We start from the raw sequence: 18,405 nt of genomic DNA, 5'->3' as shown, positions 1-18,405 counted from the left end.
TGTTTTAGCGCTGCCCTAGCCTGTAAAATGGCTGGGCAGCGCTAAAGCCACCCATCAGTGCAGGTCTGTGTTGGTCCCATGTTCATATACTGTATGCTCGCATTATTGAGAAAGAAATGAATATTTGAATATATGCAAATGATCCAGCATGCCGCGTTTTGCTCTCCGGTATGAGAACGGAACGGAATGCATTTTGGAGCATTCCATTCTGTTCAGTTACGTTTTGTCCCCATTGACAATGAATGGGGACAAAACGGAAGCGTTTTTTTACCGGTATTGAGATCCTGTGACGGGTCTCAATACAGGAAAATATTAATGCTAGTGTGAAAGTAGCCTACAAATTACGGACTTCATTAGGGGGAGGAAGCTGGCACTAAAGTGCCTAAGGCAGCATAAAATCTAAATATGGACCTGGCTCCACAGCAGTAGCACAATGTAGAGTCACACATTGTTCTGCTGGTCTGTGTAGGAGGAGGAGCGGTGCGGCCAGGAATCTGCTGTTCTCCTCCTCCCACACAGACCAGCAGAACAATGTGTGACACTACATTGTGCTACTGCTGTGAAGTGCCGGCAGCTGAGGAACATGAGGAACTAGGTCAGTATATTTGTTTTAACTTCCTGTGAAGGGGGAACATATCTGGGCATAGCTACTGTGAAGGGGGCACACATCTGGGCATAGCTACTGTGAAGGGGGCACACATCTGGGCATAGCTACTGTGAAGGGGGCACACATCTGGGCATAGCTACTGTGAAGGGGGCACACATCTGGACATAACTACTGTGAAAGGGGCACATCTGGGCATAACTACTGTGAGGGGCACATATCTGGACATAACTACTGTGAGGGGCACATATCTGGGTATACCTACTGTGAGGGGGCACATATCTGGGCATAACTACTGTGTGGGGGCACATATCTGGGCATAACTACTGTGAGGGGCACATATATGGGTATAACTGCTGTGAGGGGGCACATATGTGGCATAACTACTGTGAGGGGGAACATATCTGGCATAACTACTGTGAGGGGCACATATCTAGGCATAACTGCTGTAGGGGGCACATATGTGGCATAACTACTGTGAGGGGGCACATATCTGGCATAACTACTGTGAGGGGGCACATATCTGGACATAACTACTATGTACTGGCACAAAGGGGGAATGCTTACCATGTGGGGGCTTCAAGGGGACTGGTTGTGTATAGTTATGCTTTGGGCAGAGTTAGAGGCGTGGCCTAGTATGAAAAAAAATATATACATACTGTAAACATATTCACAAGATGTTTTTTATTTGCACATATATGTTTATATTTGCATGTGTGGTTTGGGGTTGGGGGGGCCCAGGTACATCCTTTGCACAGGGGCCCTTTGCTGTCTGTATCCGCCCCTGCACCAGACAGTGAGTCTTTGTCTAAATATGAAGCAAGCCTAGTGAGCGTTATAGCTGAATCTAGCTTATGGACCTCATCAGCACAAGTGCCTGAGAGTAACTTTCTAAGTGCCGGGACACGAATGGATAATTAATGAGCAGAATTGTCCTTATTCAGTAGAAGCCTTCCGGGATATAGTGAAAACCTAAACCTTTTTAGGAGAGCATCCTGCAAATAATGTAGCAGAAGACTAATGCCTGCCACGAGGGAGAACGCCCTTATAGGATAGCTCAAAGTAAACCGAAACCAGCATATTTAATACCAAAGTGCTCTAGATTAAGATTAGAACTATAAGAAGTCTTGCCTGTAACGTGTCAACCTTATAGAGAACTCCTCAACTGACAATTGCCTAAACCTGATAAGTGGAATACTTATGCCATATGAATGCACTTTATTGATGGACTGTAACATCTGCCTTGAGACTATTGATTCAAGTAAATGTACAATTGTTTTACGACAACTGACTCTTCATTACTACTACTACACTCAACATTTTCACCTAACGGTGCTGGCGTCACAAACACAGGGGCTCAGCCACCAAAGCACCTTAAACACCTACACCATCAAGGGCACCTCAACTTCCATCTGGCTGGTGTTCCCTGCAACCGAGAGTGCCCCAGAGGATTTAGTGCTGTCTTCCCATCCACTGCACTGCTGGCCCAGGGAGGCTCTGCTAACTGTGAGTACATGAACTACTACCCCCATCGGCCCACCGTGAGCCTCACGTGTTTCCCCTGCGGTCCGGCTCGCTGCATAGAATTGGCGTCACGAACAGGATCCAAAATCCTGTGCGCCTTTATACGAACAGGATCCAATAATTGAAGTGTGAACTCAGCCTAAATCAATAACCTGAAAAAACGGATCCGGCACCCATTGACTTACAATGGTTTTAGTGTCAGATCCAGTTTCTTCATTTTCAATATAATACAACCAGATCCATTCTGAATGGATACAGCCGGAAGAGTTTTGCTGTGGTTTTCAGATCCCATGCCGGAAACTGTACAGCAAAAACGCAGGTGTGAAAGTAGCCTTAGGCCTATTTCACACGTTATGGATTCTCTCACAGTCTGTTTAGGAAAAAACTGGTGGTTTTGCACACACGTCCAGTGAATTTTGTCTGCGATTGTGTGCAGTGTTTCATTTTTTTCTGCGCGGGTGCAATCAGTTTTCGATGCGTTTTTAACACACGTGAGAAAAAAAACGACAGAATAGCAATCTACATCTCCTAGCAACCATCAGTGAAAAATGCATTGCATCCGGATGCAAACCATTTTTTAACTGAAGCCCCATTCACTTCTATTGAACCAGAGCCGAGATGAAAAATGCAGAATAGAGAACATGCTGTGATTTTTCCGAAAACGCAGAAATGATGCGTTAAAAAAACGATGATCTGTGACTGTAGAGAGAGCCACCATGGGACATTTCAGGACCTCATACAGTTAACTGGTGGTGATCCTCTGTAAATTGTGCCTGACCAATGTGTATCTTATACATATTATCTCAACCCTTTCCCAGGTGTTGGTTTGAAAGGATGCAAAAAGAAAATAAGCATTTTCCTTAAAAGTATGTACAGTTTAATTTTATATACATGCTTACAAAGCTGCAAATCCCTTTTTCCCCTTTACCCAGCCATAGACTATAATTATAAAATTCTGGCTGCCTAAAGCCACCACTAGTGGCATATGGATTTATACAGTTCCCCTGAACCAAATGGGTGTTGTATACCTACTTATGCAGGGAGCGCTTTTTTGCCAACACTCAATTTTATTTTTTTATATTTCAGGCTGTTGTCTGATTCTGCCAAGGATGAACTGATACATGGTTCCCCAACTTGGCCAGGTTGGCAGTACCCGGAGTATTACTCTGATGAAAAAACTTGAATAGGTTTCTAGATGTATGGGTCTCATATTTTGTACAACTCTAGTTATTGCAATTGCATTTGAAAATGTTAAAATACTACAGCACCTTATATCATCTATTCCAAAAGGGGTAACTGCTGCCAGCTAATCAATGGCCTCAGCGGTGACGTGTGTAGGCACCGCAAGTGACTGTAGCCACCTCAGAGGCCACCGATGGTCACACTTCCTGTCCAGCGGGGATCGGAAGCACAAGAGAAGGGAGCTCGGTGCTAAAACGGGAGCACCTGTGACAGGTGAGTCTTTTTTATTTTATTTCTGAACCCTTCCTGGCCATGAAAAGGAGTTCCTAATCTTGAAGAACCCCTTTAATTCTTATGGTTTAAAGCATAATGTACAGTTGCTCATAAAATTGATGCTCCAATTCTGCATCCTTTTCCTTTAAAAATCCTGAGAGTAGCTGATACAGAAAATTCACTGTGTAGAGAGAAGCGCAGAGATGACAAACTAGGGCTTGACTGCAGAGGCTATTAGAATAAATGATTCTTACCTGTCTGCTATCCCTCTGGGAGGAGGAAGAAGAGGAGGCACTTTTGTGCGTTGGCGTTGATATTTTGTGAGCTGGCGATATGCCTTTCTCTTCTGAACTCATCTTCAAAGGTAGATCCCAGTAGTTCTAAGGAGGCAGCAAAACCATATCAGTCCTCTTTATGTAGATCATGCAGTATACCAAACAGGGTCTCTCTCCGGAAGCATTAATCCAGATTTTAATTCATTCCATGATAAACCCTGAAAGGAAAGGCCACAGAAAAAATATTTAGTATCACACATGTAATATACTCACAAAGACCAGAACTTCTCTAACCCACAGCGGTCAGTGGTTAGCATTGAGGAAGCCACACTTGGCCATACACTTCCCCTGCAGCAATCTGAATGACCAGCCATGTAATGTAAGGTCCAGCTCTTCATTCTGGCTCACTATGGAGTATGGACAGGGGTTGTCCTGGTGAGTTAATTAATATGGCCACTAACACCTGAACACACTTTCTATAAATCAATAGTGCAAGTGAATATAAGAAACTTTGTAATGCATCTTAGAGAAAAATGTCTATTTCAACCCCCTTCTTAAACTAACATTCTCTGCTCAATCCATCTTGAGATACGAGACAGACTGCCAGTTCACTGAAGGATCAGATTACATACTGCCCATTGAAGTCTACAGATAGGGGAGGAAGAGTGAGGAAGTGCAGAGGGATACACACAGACATGCTGCCCATAGAAGTCTATGGAGAGGGGAGGAGGAAGGAGGAAGTTCAGAAAGACATACACAGACATGCTGGCCATAGAAATCTGAGGAAGGGGAAGGAGAAATACTTAATTTGGAAACCATGTCCTGAATTTGTCATTAAATACATGTATTAAAGACTGCCTAACTGAAGGCTAAACAAACTTTAAAGCAGTCTCCAGTACAGAGCCTAGGATAGGGCACCAGTATCTGATCGGCATGGGTGCAACACCCCACGCTCTTGTTAATCATCTGTACAAGAGTAGCGCCGACACCAGAAACAGCTGGTTACTGCGGCACTGCTCCCATTCACTTCAGTAGGACCAGGGCTGCAGTAACCAGTTCCGTCCACTACATAATGGATGTTGCTAAGTATTACTGGTGCCTAATAACTGCACTGGAACTACTGCCAAAAAGCTGAGCAGCAAGGGTACATGCACCAATCTGATAATGAGGACCTATCTTAAGGGCCCTTTACAAGGGGAAAGAATCCAAATGCTAATCGCTTGTGATTATCCGCCGGTGTAAATGTGCCGCCGATTACGGTTCACTAGTTTATTGGGTAATTGAATCCTTTTCCGACAGCAGCAGATGGTGCTGTGTAAACACAATCTGCAGCCGGCAAACGTGTCAGTATGAGGAGGAATGATGGAATTCGTGATCATTCCTCCCCATACTGTGGAGGAGATCTTAGTGGTGCCCTCCACAAGCGAGCAGCAGATTGTCGTGAAGAAACGATGCCTTCCCGACAACCTGCTGCTTTGTTGCCCCGTGTAAAGGGAAAGTCAAGCAAAGAAGTATCTTGAAGAGGGTTATTTGAGATTTTTTTTTTTCAGAAACAGCGCCACTCTTGTCTACGGCTGTGCTTGGTATTGCAGCATAGGGTTGATAGAACTGGGCTAGACAAAGGGGTATTCCAGGCACAGCAACGGTATGCATGAACAATGTGCAGGGACACATCAACAATTTACAACTATATCCTAAAAACTGCATTTGTTAGCCAAAGCTTCTGAGTGCAATGTTAGGACCTGCGATGCTTATTAGGCACTGCCAATGTCTATGACCTAGTTATGTACTAAATTCTTAGGGCGTGCATGCCCAGCATGATTTATGCTGCCCTCAACTACAAGTCTTTGGCTTATCGATCACATCGATAGTCAGGAAATATCCATAGGATTTGCAATAAACGACTGTAAGGTGTGGCTCCGTTTGCCGATTCGCGCTGGCTCATTTCCCATAGACATAAATAGGGTGGAGAACTTGTGCTCAGCCTTCTCCAGTGAAGTCTATGGGAGTTATAAGAAGAGCTGAGGGACCTGGCCATTAGGGCATAAACTGTGGATATGTTATGATTGTTTAAGATGGGAATACTTCAGTAAGATGGGAATGTGCTTCAGTAATTACAAAAAAATAAATAATAATGGACTGCAGTAGCCGTCTCCATCTACATGTGCTTTGCTTTGTAGACATTCTATGAGGATGGTGGGGTGGAGATTAAAGACAGCAATGAGTACACAGAATAATAATAGCCAAATTGAATGTCGGTCATGTGTTTCTCCAGAAGACAGTTCATAAATCAGAAAGTATTTTTGTTCTTTCCCATACCCAGATATCTATTTTTGAGGTTGGAGGTCCATTAATAGCACAACCACAGCACCCTTATAATGCAGCCTAATGTGTACGCGTATTGATCAATCCCTATTGCCTTCCTATTCTTTCAACAAATCTACTGTAGAACATAATGTCTCCATAGAAAGCACAAGAAGGACCGGGAGAACTTCATGTAAAGGAAAGAGTTTTACATATTTATGTTATTACAGTTCAGTAGCACTCATGCCGAAGAAGCTGGCACTGCCATATTCCTGTTGATAAGATGTATACCGCCCTTCGAAGGAAAGAAACCATTAATATTTTACTACTACCACACAGCAGTACAGTGGCATCCGGTGTAGACCTAAGGCATGACTAACAACGTAGCTATGAACACAGCTCGTGGTTGGCGCCGTCTTATCTGGAAGTTCAGAAGTGGACCCTTCAGCATATCTCTTCAAACATTCTACCAACAAAGATCAAATAGCCAAAAGTCTTCTGTGGAATTTCTTCATATTTCCTGCATCCTCAGTTTTATAAAAATAATACTTTGTATAAATAGTACAAAAAGCATAACTGTGAAAGAGTAATTGCTCAAGCAATGCAATTCACACAGGCCATCTGCTATGTAATGACCACTTGTGTACAGTAATTTATTTATATGGGATGTGTGTGTGAATTTTGCTCAATAAAACAATGCACAATATGGAACAATGTGGTGTTGCGATGAAAATGGCTGTATTATTGTGAATTCTGAGATTCGGGAAAAATAGACTTGAAAGTTTTTTTGGGGATTTTAATATTGATAACCTATCCTCAGGATAGGTCATCAATATCAGATCAGCGTGGGTCTGACACTCGGCACCCCCACCGATCAGCTGGTTGAAGAGAAGGCCATGTGAGTGGAGCCTTCCCTTCATTGTTTACCTGCCTGCCGTCAACAGTGCAGCAGTGAGCAGGTGTAACTACAAGCCGTCCAATTCATTTCAATGGGACAGCTCATTGCTATACACATGAATGGGAACGAGCCATCCCATAGACGTGACTGGGATGGCTCGTAAAGTGCTGCATTCGCGTTCGCCCTCCATTCATTCCTATGGGAGCGCCAAAAATAGCTGAGCACTGGCTCGGCTATTTCTGTAAGCAACATAGAAGTAAATGGAGCAGTGGCCACGCTTGCGCGATGCTTATCGCATTCTTTTCAATGGGACTTTCTAAAACTTTCAGCTCTCCCATAGGAATGAATGGAGGGCAGCCACGTGTGCGCGGTGAGCCCTCTGAGCACTTTGTGGGCTCCGTTCTAAGTATATGTAGGAGTCTCAGTGGTAGGACCTGCACCTATCCGACATTGGGGGCATATCCTAGCAATATGCAATATATATGGAAAAGATAACATAGAGAGTACAGTAAGTAACAGTCACCAAAGCCATGAACAAATGAGTGAGCTCTCCACCGACCAGGGTCCAACATGGCACCCGGCCAACTCCCATATGATACAGGTGACAGGTCATTGTAGCAAGACACATCTTACTTTGACAATGCCTTCAATGGAGCTGAGATCTTTGTTGTATAGCTAGATGTTTTTAACTCTCCTGGCCCCTCCTAGCCCCACCTAAAAGTCTTTAATGTGCACAGGGACGAACTGGCCATAGACCCTATAGGGAAATTTCCTGATGGGCTGATGCTCAGGATGCCACTGTCATGATCATTGTGATGGAGAAACTCCACACTGAACACAGAAGGTAAGGGGAACAGTAACTGGGCCTGTAAACTAGGGAAGAAACAGGTCACCTCCTAGACAACCCTAATCCAGGCCCTGACTACCTATCAATATGAATAGACCTTGAAGGTAGAAATATTCATATGCAGGTTACCTAGGCGCTGATTTCCCTACACTACGTGCAGAATTATTAGGCAAATGAGTATTTTGACCACATCATCCTCTTTATGCATGTTGTCTTACTCCAAGCTGTATAGGCTCGAAAGCCTACTACCAATTAAGCATATTAGGTGATGTGCATCTCTGTAATGAGAAGGGGTGTGGTCTAATGACATCAACACCCTATATCAGGTGTGCATAATTATTAGGCAACTTCCTTTCCTTTGGCAAAATGGGTCAAAAGAAGGACTTGACAGGCTCAGAAAAGGCAAAAATAGTGAGATATCTTGCAGAGGGATGCAGCACTCTTAAAATTGCAAAGCTTCTGAAGCGTGATCATCGAACAATCAAGCGTTTCATTCAAAATAGTCAACAGGGTCGCAAGAAGCGTGTGGAAAAACCAAGGCGCAAAATAACTGCCCATGAACTGAGAAAAGTCAAGCGTGCAGCTGCCAAGATGCCACTTGCCACCAGTTTGGCCATATTTCAGAGCTGCAACATCACTGGAGTGCCCAAAAGCACAGGGTGTGCAATACTCAGAGACATGGCCAAGGTAAGAAAGGCTGAAAGACGACCACCACTGAACAAGACACACAAGCTGAAACGTCAAGACTGGGCCAAGAAATATCTCAAGACTGATTTTTCTAAGGTTTTATGGACTGATGAAATGAGAGTGAGTCTTGATGGGCCAGATGGCTGGATTGGTAAAGGGCAGAGAGCTCCAGTCCGACTCAGACGCCAGCAAGGTGGAGGTGGAGTACTGGTTTGGGCTGGTATCATCAAAGATGAGCTTGTGGGGCCTTTTTGGGTTGAGGATGGAGTCAAGCTCAACTCCCAGTCCTACTGCCAGTTTCTGGAAGACACCTTCTTCAAGCAGTGGTACAGGAAGAAGTCTGCAAGGTAAGAAAAACATGATTTTCATGCAGGACAATGCTCCATCACACGCGTCCAAGTACTCCACAACGTGGCTGGCAAGAAAGGGTATAAAAGAAGAAAATCTAATGACATGGCCTCCTTGTTCACCTGATCTGAACCCCATTGAGAACCTGTGGTCCATCATCAAATGTGAGATTTACAAGGAGGGAAAACTGTACACCTCTCTGAACAGTGTCTGGGAGGCTGTGGTTGCTGCTGCACGCAATGTTGATGGTGAACAGATCAAAACACTGACAGAATCCATGGATGGCAGGCTTTTGAGTGTCCTTGCAAAGAAAGGTGGCTATATTGGTCACTGATTTGTTTTTGTTTTGTTTTTGAATGTCAGAAATGTATATTTGTGAATGTTGAGATGTTATATTGGTTTCACTGGTAAAAATAAATAATTGAAATGGGTATATATTTGTTTTTGGTTAAGTTGCCTAATAATTATGTACAGTAATAGTCACCTGCACACACAGATATCCCCCTAAAATAGCTAAAACTAGAAACAAACTAAAAACTACTTCCAAAAATATTCAGCTTTGATATTAATGAGTTTTTTGGGTTCATTGAGAACATGGTTGTTGTTCAATAATAAAATTAATCCTCAAAAATACAACTTGCCTAATAATTCTGCACTCCCTGTATAATGCCCTGGAATAAGTTTAGGCACTGGATCTTGCTGTGGACGAATGGAAGTGTCTGTCTCAGGCCCAGAGACAACAACAGGGAATATAACAAATACAAACAAACGCGACACTTAACTTCTGTAGAGATGGAAGTACAGGAACACCAGAGACAACCGCACACCAGCTCAGCCAGACCCAAATTAAGCTATCTACCGCATAGTCAAAAGGGTGGGGTCAGAAAATAAAGGTTAGAAGTGATGACCACTGAGCAACAGCTGAGAAAAGAAAAGTGGTCATTAACCCTATCAACACTGAATAAGGAGAAATAAAAGAGGCTGTTAGATTCCTCCACGCTCAGCCATTCTCTCTGATCTCCTGATACCAGTCACCTGAGGGACCATGACAGCCACTCGAGTGTCACGGTTCGGTGTGGGAGGGAAACACCACACTGAGAATAGGAGGGAAGGGGGGGACAGGGAATCAGGCCTGATAACTAGGAAAGGAAGATGGACACCTCCTAGTGAAAACCCTAACCAAAATCCTGACTGACTACCAATATGAACAGACCCCAAAGGTATGTGAGTTCATATGCAGGAATACCTACAGTCCTATCTAGCCCTATAGGACCCTGGTACTAATGGCAGGAACAAGACTCTCTGTTACTCCAAACGGAAGGACGAACAGGAGTTTCCCTCAGGCCATAGGGAAATGCAACACACAGATAACCAAAACAAAATACAAAACTAAAGGGAAAGGAAAGATTTAACCTTAAAGGGGCTATGGAAGCACCAGGAACTCAGCCGAGATCCAACTACCAACTATCCACAAGTCCAACAGAAGCTATAAACCGCACAGCATTGCGGAAGGTAAAATGACCACAATAGCAACACCTGGAGGTGTAGCCATTACCAGAAATGACACAGACGCTTATTGATCAACAAGGAAACCTGTCAGATCAAACCACGTGTTGCCAGTCTCACAGATCTCCTGCCACTCACTGTCGCTGGGATGTCCTTGACATCGAGCCCTCCTCAGGCCACCGGGTATGTAACAATCTGACGCTCTTAGTGTTAATTAATGATGGGAGCATCAGGTACTTATGTACCCAGCTGGGTACCACAGATGCCCTCATCAATTAAACTGTACCACTATTTACAGGATAGTGATACAGTTAAATACTGTGGCGGCACAGAATCCCATGGCTTTCTGCCCTGTCATTCACCCTCATAGGACACACGTCACTAGAGTTGAAGCCTATGAGGTATTGTACAAATGGCCTGTGGCCTGCACTGCATATGGTTTGGCTGAGTGTGGCTACGTGTGCTGCTCCCACCTTCTGTCAATTTGGATGGGGCACTTTAAGTTGCCAGTTGGCCCCTGAGTGTACAGTGGCATGTACGGTTACTTCATACTTCAGGAATATGGCCAGGTATCAGGCACCACTAAACAACTACATTACAAGGAATTAAAGGGGAAAGAACCACTAAAATACCTTGATATACATTGGCTCTCTATGTATGATATGTCACACATGTATTTCCTAAAGGCAACTCTCAAAACCTAGGCTGTAAAATTGCATCCTAAGGAAAAAATATGCAAAATGTTGGAGGTGTGAAACTCTCCACAGAATAACATTTCCATATTCTGCATCAATTTCATTTTTTAAGACAGCTTAGCCAGTACATACAAATGTGAATGAAACTTAAAGGTAACCCATTCAGTAGTTTCTTCAGTTCAGGACTCCTTGCCATCTAGGATATTCTACATTTCAACAGTTTATTAAGTTTAGTTTAGGTCCTTCCCATCTAGGATACACTACATTTCCTCCTCTTCACCTTTTGCTATAGGCACGCAACTGCCATTAAGTAAGACCATGGGCAGAGAAGTTCTCCATTGTGGCTCTCAAAGTTGATCCTGAGCTGGCCAATGGCCATAAGGGCATTGGTTGTTCTCATGAGGAAATCCATTTAAAGAGTAACTTAACTTTTGTTTACATTTTTCTTAACCTGTCCCTAATGCCCTAATAACACTTTTTGTAATATAGTCTTTTAATGTATTTATATTTTTTTTACATTTTTCCCTACCTAAAGCACATTAAAAGTATAATAAAAATCCAAAATACAATAATAAACTATATTACAAAAAAGTGCTATTAGGGCATTAGGGACAGGTTAAGAAAAATGTATACAAAAGTTTAGTTACTCTTTAAAAGAAACTTGTCAGGTCCTTTAAGCTGCCCTCTCAAGAGTCCGATCTATTTAGGATATAAATCTTTTCCGTCATCCATCAGCTGATTGACAGGTTTCTACCTATGCACAGGAATAGAAAGAAACGTGCACAGCTACAGTGCCTTGCAAAAGTATTCACCCCCCCCATGACTTTTTTCGTATTTTGTTACATTACAGCCTTAAGTTCATTGTTTTGTTAATCTGAATTGTATGTGATGGATCAGAACACAATAGTCTAAATTGGTGAAGTGAAATGAGCAAAATATATAAATAAAACTATTGTTTAGAAATAGAAAACGGAAAATTGTCATGTGCGTATGTATTCACCCCCTTTGTTAGGAAGACCATAAAAAGCTCAGCTGCAACTAATTACCTTCAGAAGTCACATAATTAGTGAAATGATGTCACCTGTGTGCAATCTAAGTGTCACATGATCTGTCATTACATATACACACCTTTTTTTGAAAGTCCCCAGAGGCTGCAACACCTAAGGAAGAGGCATCACTAACCAAACACTGCCATGAAGACCAAGGAACTCTCCAAACCAGTAAGGGACAATGTTGTTGAGAAGTACAAGTCAGGGTTAGGTTATGAAAAAATATCCAAATCTTTGATGATCCCCAAGAGCACCATCAAATCTATCATAACCAAATGGAAAGAACATGGCACAACAGCAAACCTGCCAAGAGACGACCGCCCACCAAAATTAAGGGACCGGGCAAGGAGGTCAGTAATCAGAGAGGCAGCACAGAGACCTAAGGTAACCCTGGATGAGATTAAGAGTTCCACAGCAGAGACTGGAGTATCTGTATATAGGATGACAATAAGCCGTATGCTCCATAGAGTTGGACTTTATGGCAGAGTGGCTAGAAGAAAGCCATTACTTTCAGCAAAAAAAAAAAAAGCCACGTTGTGAGTTTGCAAAAAGGCATGTGGGAGACCTCCACAATGTATGGAGGAAGGTGCTCTGGTCTGTTGAGATTAAAATTTAACTTTTCGGTCATCAAAGAAAACGCTATGTCTGGCACAAACCCAACACATCACATCACCCAAAGAACATCATCCCCACAGTGAAACATGGTGGTGGCAGCATCATGCTGTGGGGATTTTTTTCCAACAGCCGGCACTGGGAAACTGCTCAGAGTTGAGGGAAAGATGGATGGTGCTAAATACAGGGATATTCTTGAGCAAAACCTGAGCCACTCTGTGCGTGATTTGAGGCTAGGACGGAGGTTCACCTTCCAGCAGGACAATGACCCCAAACACTCTGCTAAAGCAACACTTGAGTGGTTTAAGGGTAAACATGTAAATGTGTTGGAATGGCCTAGTCAAAGCCCAGATCTCAATCCAATAGAAAATCTGTGGTCAGACTTAAAGGGATTCTGTCACCTAGTTTTACCCTATAGAGCTGCGGACATGCATGGATAGATGTCCGCTAGCATGTCCACAATATACTTTTCCCATAGCTCTGTGTGGTTTTATTTAGTTTAAAAAATGATTTTATAGTTCAGTCTCAGTGAACGAACTGCGCATGCGCTAGCTCGCGCATTGCGAGATTACGGCACTGTAACTTTGTGAGCAAGGAGCCCAGCCACGGTTAAGGAGCCCAGCCATGCCCCCTGTAAAGGAGCCCAGCACTGCCTGCATCCAGGAATCTCCTCCTTGCTCACAAAGTTACAGTGCCGTAATCTCGCAATGCGCGAGCTAGCGCATGCGCAGTTCGTTCACTGAGACTGAACTATAAAATCATTTTTTAAACAGAATAAAACCACACAGAGCTATGGGACAGGTATATTGCGGACATGTTGAATAGTAAATACTAAGCAGGTGGCTCACTCTGGTTTATCACGATCGGTGCACAGGTTCAAAGAAACACCCCTAGTTCTAATTGATATATGAATATGGAATAGAACCGGCACTCAGAACTAAAGGAATTCACGTGGGACCGAGATATATGGTTAAAATTTTTATTAAACAATATAACCTGTGAACACTGGGTTAAAGATACTAATAAAATGTCACAATAAAAAACATCTATTTGAACACACTGCCCCTATATTTTTCTATGCCAGGGAAAGCTGCATCCGTATCTACCCCAATGGGTCCGACTCGTTGGATCGCAGCTGTCTGTGGCAAAGCAAATCAGGGCTGCTTGTATTCCAATGCGGTATACAAATAACAATTAGTCCGTGCATGCAAATCAAATGTAAACTATAAAATATAAATACACTGTATGAAGGATGTCGCAATGCTAACGCAAATACTGGCTTATTCTGGTATTTTTTCTTAGTGTCGAGATTATCCATCCACTATAATTGTCTCAAATTATCGAGTGTGCTGGATGTTGTTTCAATTGTCCAGCAGGTCTGTGTAGCACACTTATTTGTATCGTTTTTGCTGTGCAACAATATGGTGCAACTCCACTTGTCTCAGAATTGTTTGTACTCACTGTGGTCTTCTACTGCCTGCCCAAAATCCACAAATGTCTAGAAAACCCGCCTGGACGTCCAATAATATCCGGAATAGGGTCATTGACCTCCAATCTATCTCAGTATATTGATGCACTACTACAGCCTGTAGTGAGAAAGACCCAGTCATATATTCGGGACACTACAGATATTATTGGAACGTTGGAGGACCTTGATGTCGAGCCAGGCTGGATTATCGGCACCCTGGATGTCCAGTCCCTCTATACTAGCATAAGACATGACCAAGGAATAGCAGCAGTCAAATCACAATTGGAAATAGATAGCACTATATGCACCAAGCAGATAGAATTTTTGATGGAGGGGATTAAATTTATACTCCACCACAATTATTTTTATTTTGAGGGCGATCATTTTTTACAGCTGTGTGGGACTGCCATGGGGACCAGGTTCGCCCCCAACTATGCAAACTTATTTTTGGCACAGTGGGAATATGAAATCATCACTCCCAAACTGGGGACGGACCTGGCCCTATGGCGTCGCTACATTGATGACGTCCTATTTGTTTGGAAAAAAGATAGACATCAGCTGCAACAATTTCTAGAAACCCTGAGCCAAAATGATAAAAATCTGATCTTTCTGTCCAAAATAAAAGAGGAATCTATAGAATTCCTGGACACTCAGATTACACAACATGATAATAAATACAGATGCAATACTCATTATAAGCCCACAGCGAAGAACAGCTTTATACCATACACGAGCTGTCACCTGCCTCAGTGGCTGGTGAATATCCCTTCGGGTCAGTTTCGCCGTATCAAGCGAAACAGCACCGATGAAACTGATTTTGAAATTGAGGCCCTAAAAATGAAACAACAATTCGAATGTAAAGGGTACCCCGAAAAGATCCTGACACATGCTCTAGAGAAAACAAGAGAAATAGAGAGAAAAACATTCTTTCAGCCAAACACACATAAAAACACAAATAAGGAGGGTGAATTGAGATTAATTTTACCTTATAGCACATCATCTAAACAGATACGTCACATTATAAACCAACACTGGCACTTCCTACTTAGGGATAAAGTTATTGGACCTATGTTGCACACTTCCCCTTTAATTACTTTCACAAAGGTGGCATAGAAAAATATAGGGGCAGTGTGTTCAAATAGATGTTTTTTATTGTGACATTTTATTAGTATCTTTAACCCAGTGTTCACAGGTTATATTGTTTAATAAAAATTTTAACCATATATCTCGGTCCCACGTGAATTCCTTTAGTTCTGAGTGCCGGTTCTATTCCATATTCATATTGCGGACATGCTAGCGGAGATCTATCCGTGCATGTCCACAGCTCTATAGGGTAAAACTAGGTGACAGATTCCCTTTAAAGATTGCTGTTCACAAGCGCAAACCATCCAACTTGAAGGAGCTGGAGCAGTTTTGCAAGGAGAAAAGGGCAACATTCCCAGTGGTAAGATGTGACAAGCTCATAGAGACTTATCCAAAGCAACTTGGAGCTGTGATTGCCGCAAACGGTGGCTCTACAAAGTATTGACTTTAGGGGGGTGAATAGTTATGCACATTGACCGTTTCTGTTATTTTGTCCCTTTTTGTTGTTTGCGTCACAATAAAAAAATAATAATAATCTTCAAAAATGTTCTGTAAATTATATGATGCAAATCCTCAAACAATCCATGTTAATTCCAGGTTGTGAGGCACCAAAATATGAAAAAAGTCAAGGGGGGTGAGTACTTCTGCAAGGCACTGTATATAACTTAACAGGTAAAATCAGCGTGTCTGTCACTAAACTATGCTTTTCTCAGAGGAGGCAACATAAGGGACTGACAGGTTCCCTTTAAAAAAACGGAACCTTAATAACAAAAGAAACTGTATAAGAATATCACTTTATGCAAAATGTTTGCCCACTTCTTCTTACTCAATATACTGTGTGGTTTGTTTACACTTACTCATATTACTTGGCGTAAAAATGTTCAAATCAGGGTGAGAATTATGTAAATTTAATAGCAAAGTTTCCAAGCTTACCACCGCCTCTGCATTCACAACCTTAATTCTTGTTATATTAAAGACATGAGAGCTAGAGGAAAAAAAGAGTGCACAAGGAGCTTTCTTTAAAATTTATACTAAAAGCAATGGACACTTTTTTTGGGGGAAATTTTGTATCCTTGCATTTCACTCATTTTGAGCTAAAAAAATTTTTGGAATTGGTCTTTGTTAAAAAATTTCCAACAGTTTTTGCTTTGCAGCCATCACTTTCAGTGTACCTGCAGACCATTTATTTCTGCTTTACAGTAAATCTTTTAGGGAGCTGACAGCTCGATCTGACAGCTCCTAAACACACATTAGCCGCATGCGTATCAGTTTGATAAGAATTTTTGCTATAAAGAGTGTTTATGAACTGACAGAAGTTCAGAGATAACGGCTACAGATTCAGCAGTCATAGAGTAGCTCCCTGACAGATTAACTGTAAAGCAGAAAGAAATATAAAGACTGATTGAAATGAACGAGGCTGAGCTGCAATACCAAGTACATCCACTATTCAATGGGCAGCGCTGTGCTTGGTAATCTGTAACTAGGCCACGGCGCTTATCAGTAGTGATGGCCAGTTCGCCATGTTCGCCCGCGAACACATGCGAGCTGCCATCTTAACTGACAAGTCCGGTGATGCACAGGTAAGTCCTTACCTTTGCCTGTGCGCGAGCCGGTCTGAAATGAAATGCGGTCTCCGGGTGCAGGCAGTTCCGAGAACAGCCCGATGAAGGCCCCGGCGGCTGTTCTCTGAACTGCCTGCTCCCGGTGACAGCATTTCATTTCAGACCGGCTCGCGCACAGGCAAAAGGTAAGGACTTACCTGTGCATCGCCGGACTTGTCAGTTAAGATGGCAGCTCGCATGTGTTCGCGGGCGAACTGGCCATCACTGCTTATCAGTACAGTGGCCTCCTCAAACAGCTGATCGGTGTTGGACACCCACGATCTGATATCGATAACCTATCCTTAGGATAGGTCATCAATATCTAAATATCTGAAAACTCGTTTAAATTATATTATTTCCATCACACATACACACACAAAATGCACATAAGGGACCAAGGAACCAAGCCCTCTTGGCTTACTTCCACAAAGTCCTCTTGGCTACAAAAAAGTACCTAAAAAGTTCATGTGATATCATCTTACAGATGATAGAGTACACACTATATAGAGTACACACTATATTTTGGCCCAACGTAGGCGCCTCAAAGGGCTGTTTAGTGGTTGCCCATGTCACCAGTAGGAAATAACCTAACCCCCATATCATCATTAAGTCTAGCAGGTTTTGATTCAAGGAAATAGACCCTAGTGGCAATTTATTGTCTACAAAGGCAGGTCCAAATGTTTTTTTTCTCCTGGACCTTTGGCGTTCATTATGGCTTCATAGACTGGGCCCACCGAAGGATCCTCTGGTACTCTGCTGGGTCAGTCCAATGCTGGACGAATATACTGTAAGCAATACTTTCTATTGGACTGAATGAAGCTGATGTAAGGTGTTGTGCACAGTGTAACAGTTCATGCCTCTGTAACAATTAGCTCTATTTTTTTCCTAAACTTTACTGCTTATGCAAAGTAAGATGTTCGGTAATGAGATCTATCCTGAAATGAGATGACAGTAAATCAGCCAGCTCACCTTGGCTCCTCAATCACTGGTGTACAGTTTTCTTCTCCGCAGACACATATGTCATACACATCACGTTACATCTGTCTTTTCATCAAGACTACACTTGGCTTTGAACATGCCATAAAACCACAAACCTTTCACAGCGCTAAAGGTCCAGGAATCTGACTAGTCCAGAAGGCTCACTACATGGAGTGATAAACAGTAAACCCCACTCCCAACACATTTGAATGAAGGCTTATTTAGACCTCATGCACATTACCAAATTTTTTCATCCATTCACTGACCCATTCACGTCTAGGTGGCCATGCATACATACGTATTTTTCACAGATCCATGTGGCCATTCTGCAAACTTTAGAACACATCCTATTTTTGTCCTTATTGTGGATGAGAAAAGTCTTTTCTTTTGATGGGAGTGAGAAAAATGTGGAAAGTACACAGAGGGTATCCGTATTTTGAGACCGGCCTGTGCATGAAGCCTAAGGCATAT

General features: G+C 42.7%; 1 protein-coding gene across 4 annotated transcripts in view; it reads right to left on the bottom strand.

The window, feature by feature from the left end:
* OSBPL6 (oxysterol binding protein like 6) overlaps positions 1-18,405 on the bottom strand; it is a 273,275-nt gene that overhangs the window by 154,275 nt on the left and 100,595 nt on the right. For all 4 annotated transcript variants that reach the window (XM_044303514.1, XM_044303517.1, XM_044303515.1 and 1 more), the window contains one exon: positions 3,838-4,076. In XM_044303514.1, the coding sequence (XP_044159449.1) occupies positions 3,838-3,939 (102 nt within the window). In that variant the 5' untranslated portion in view covers positions 3,940-4,076. The remainder of the gene's footprint in view (positions 1-3,837; positions 4,077-18,405) is intronic.

The sequence above is a fragment of the Bufo gargarizans genome, chromosome 8, assembly GCF_014858855.1.
Source record: "Bufo gargarizans isolate SCDJY-AF-19 chromosome 8, ASM1485885v1, whole genome shotgun sequence".
NCBI classification, from domain to species: domain Eukaryota; kingdom Metazoa; phylum Chordata; class Amphibia; order Anura; family Bufonidae; genus Bufo; species Bufo gargarizans.
Note: the sequence above shows the minus strand (reverse complement) of the source record. Positions and strands in the feature narration are given on the sequence as shown.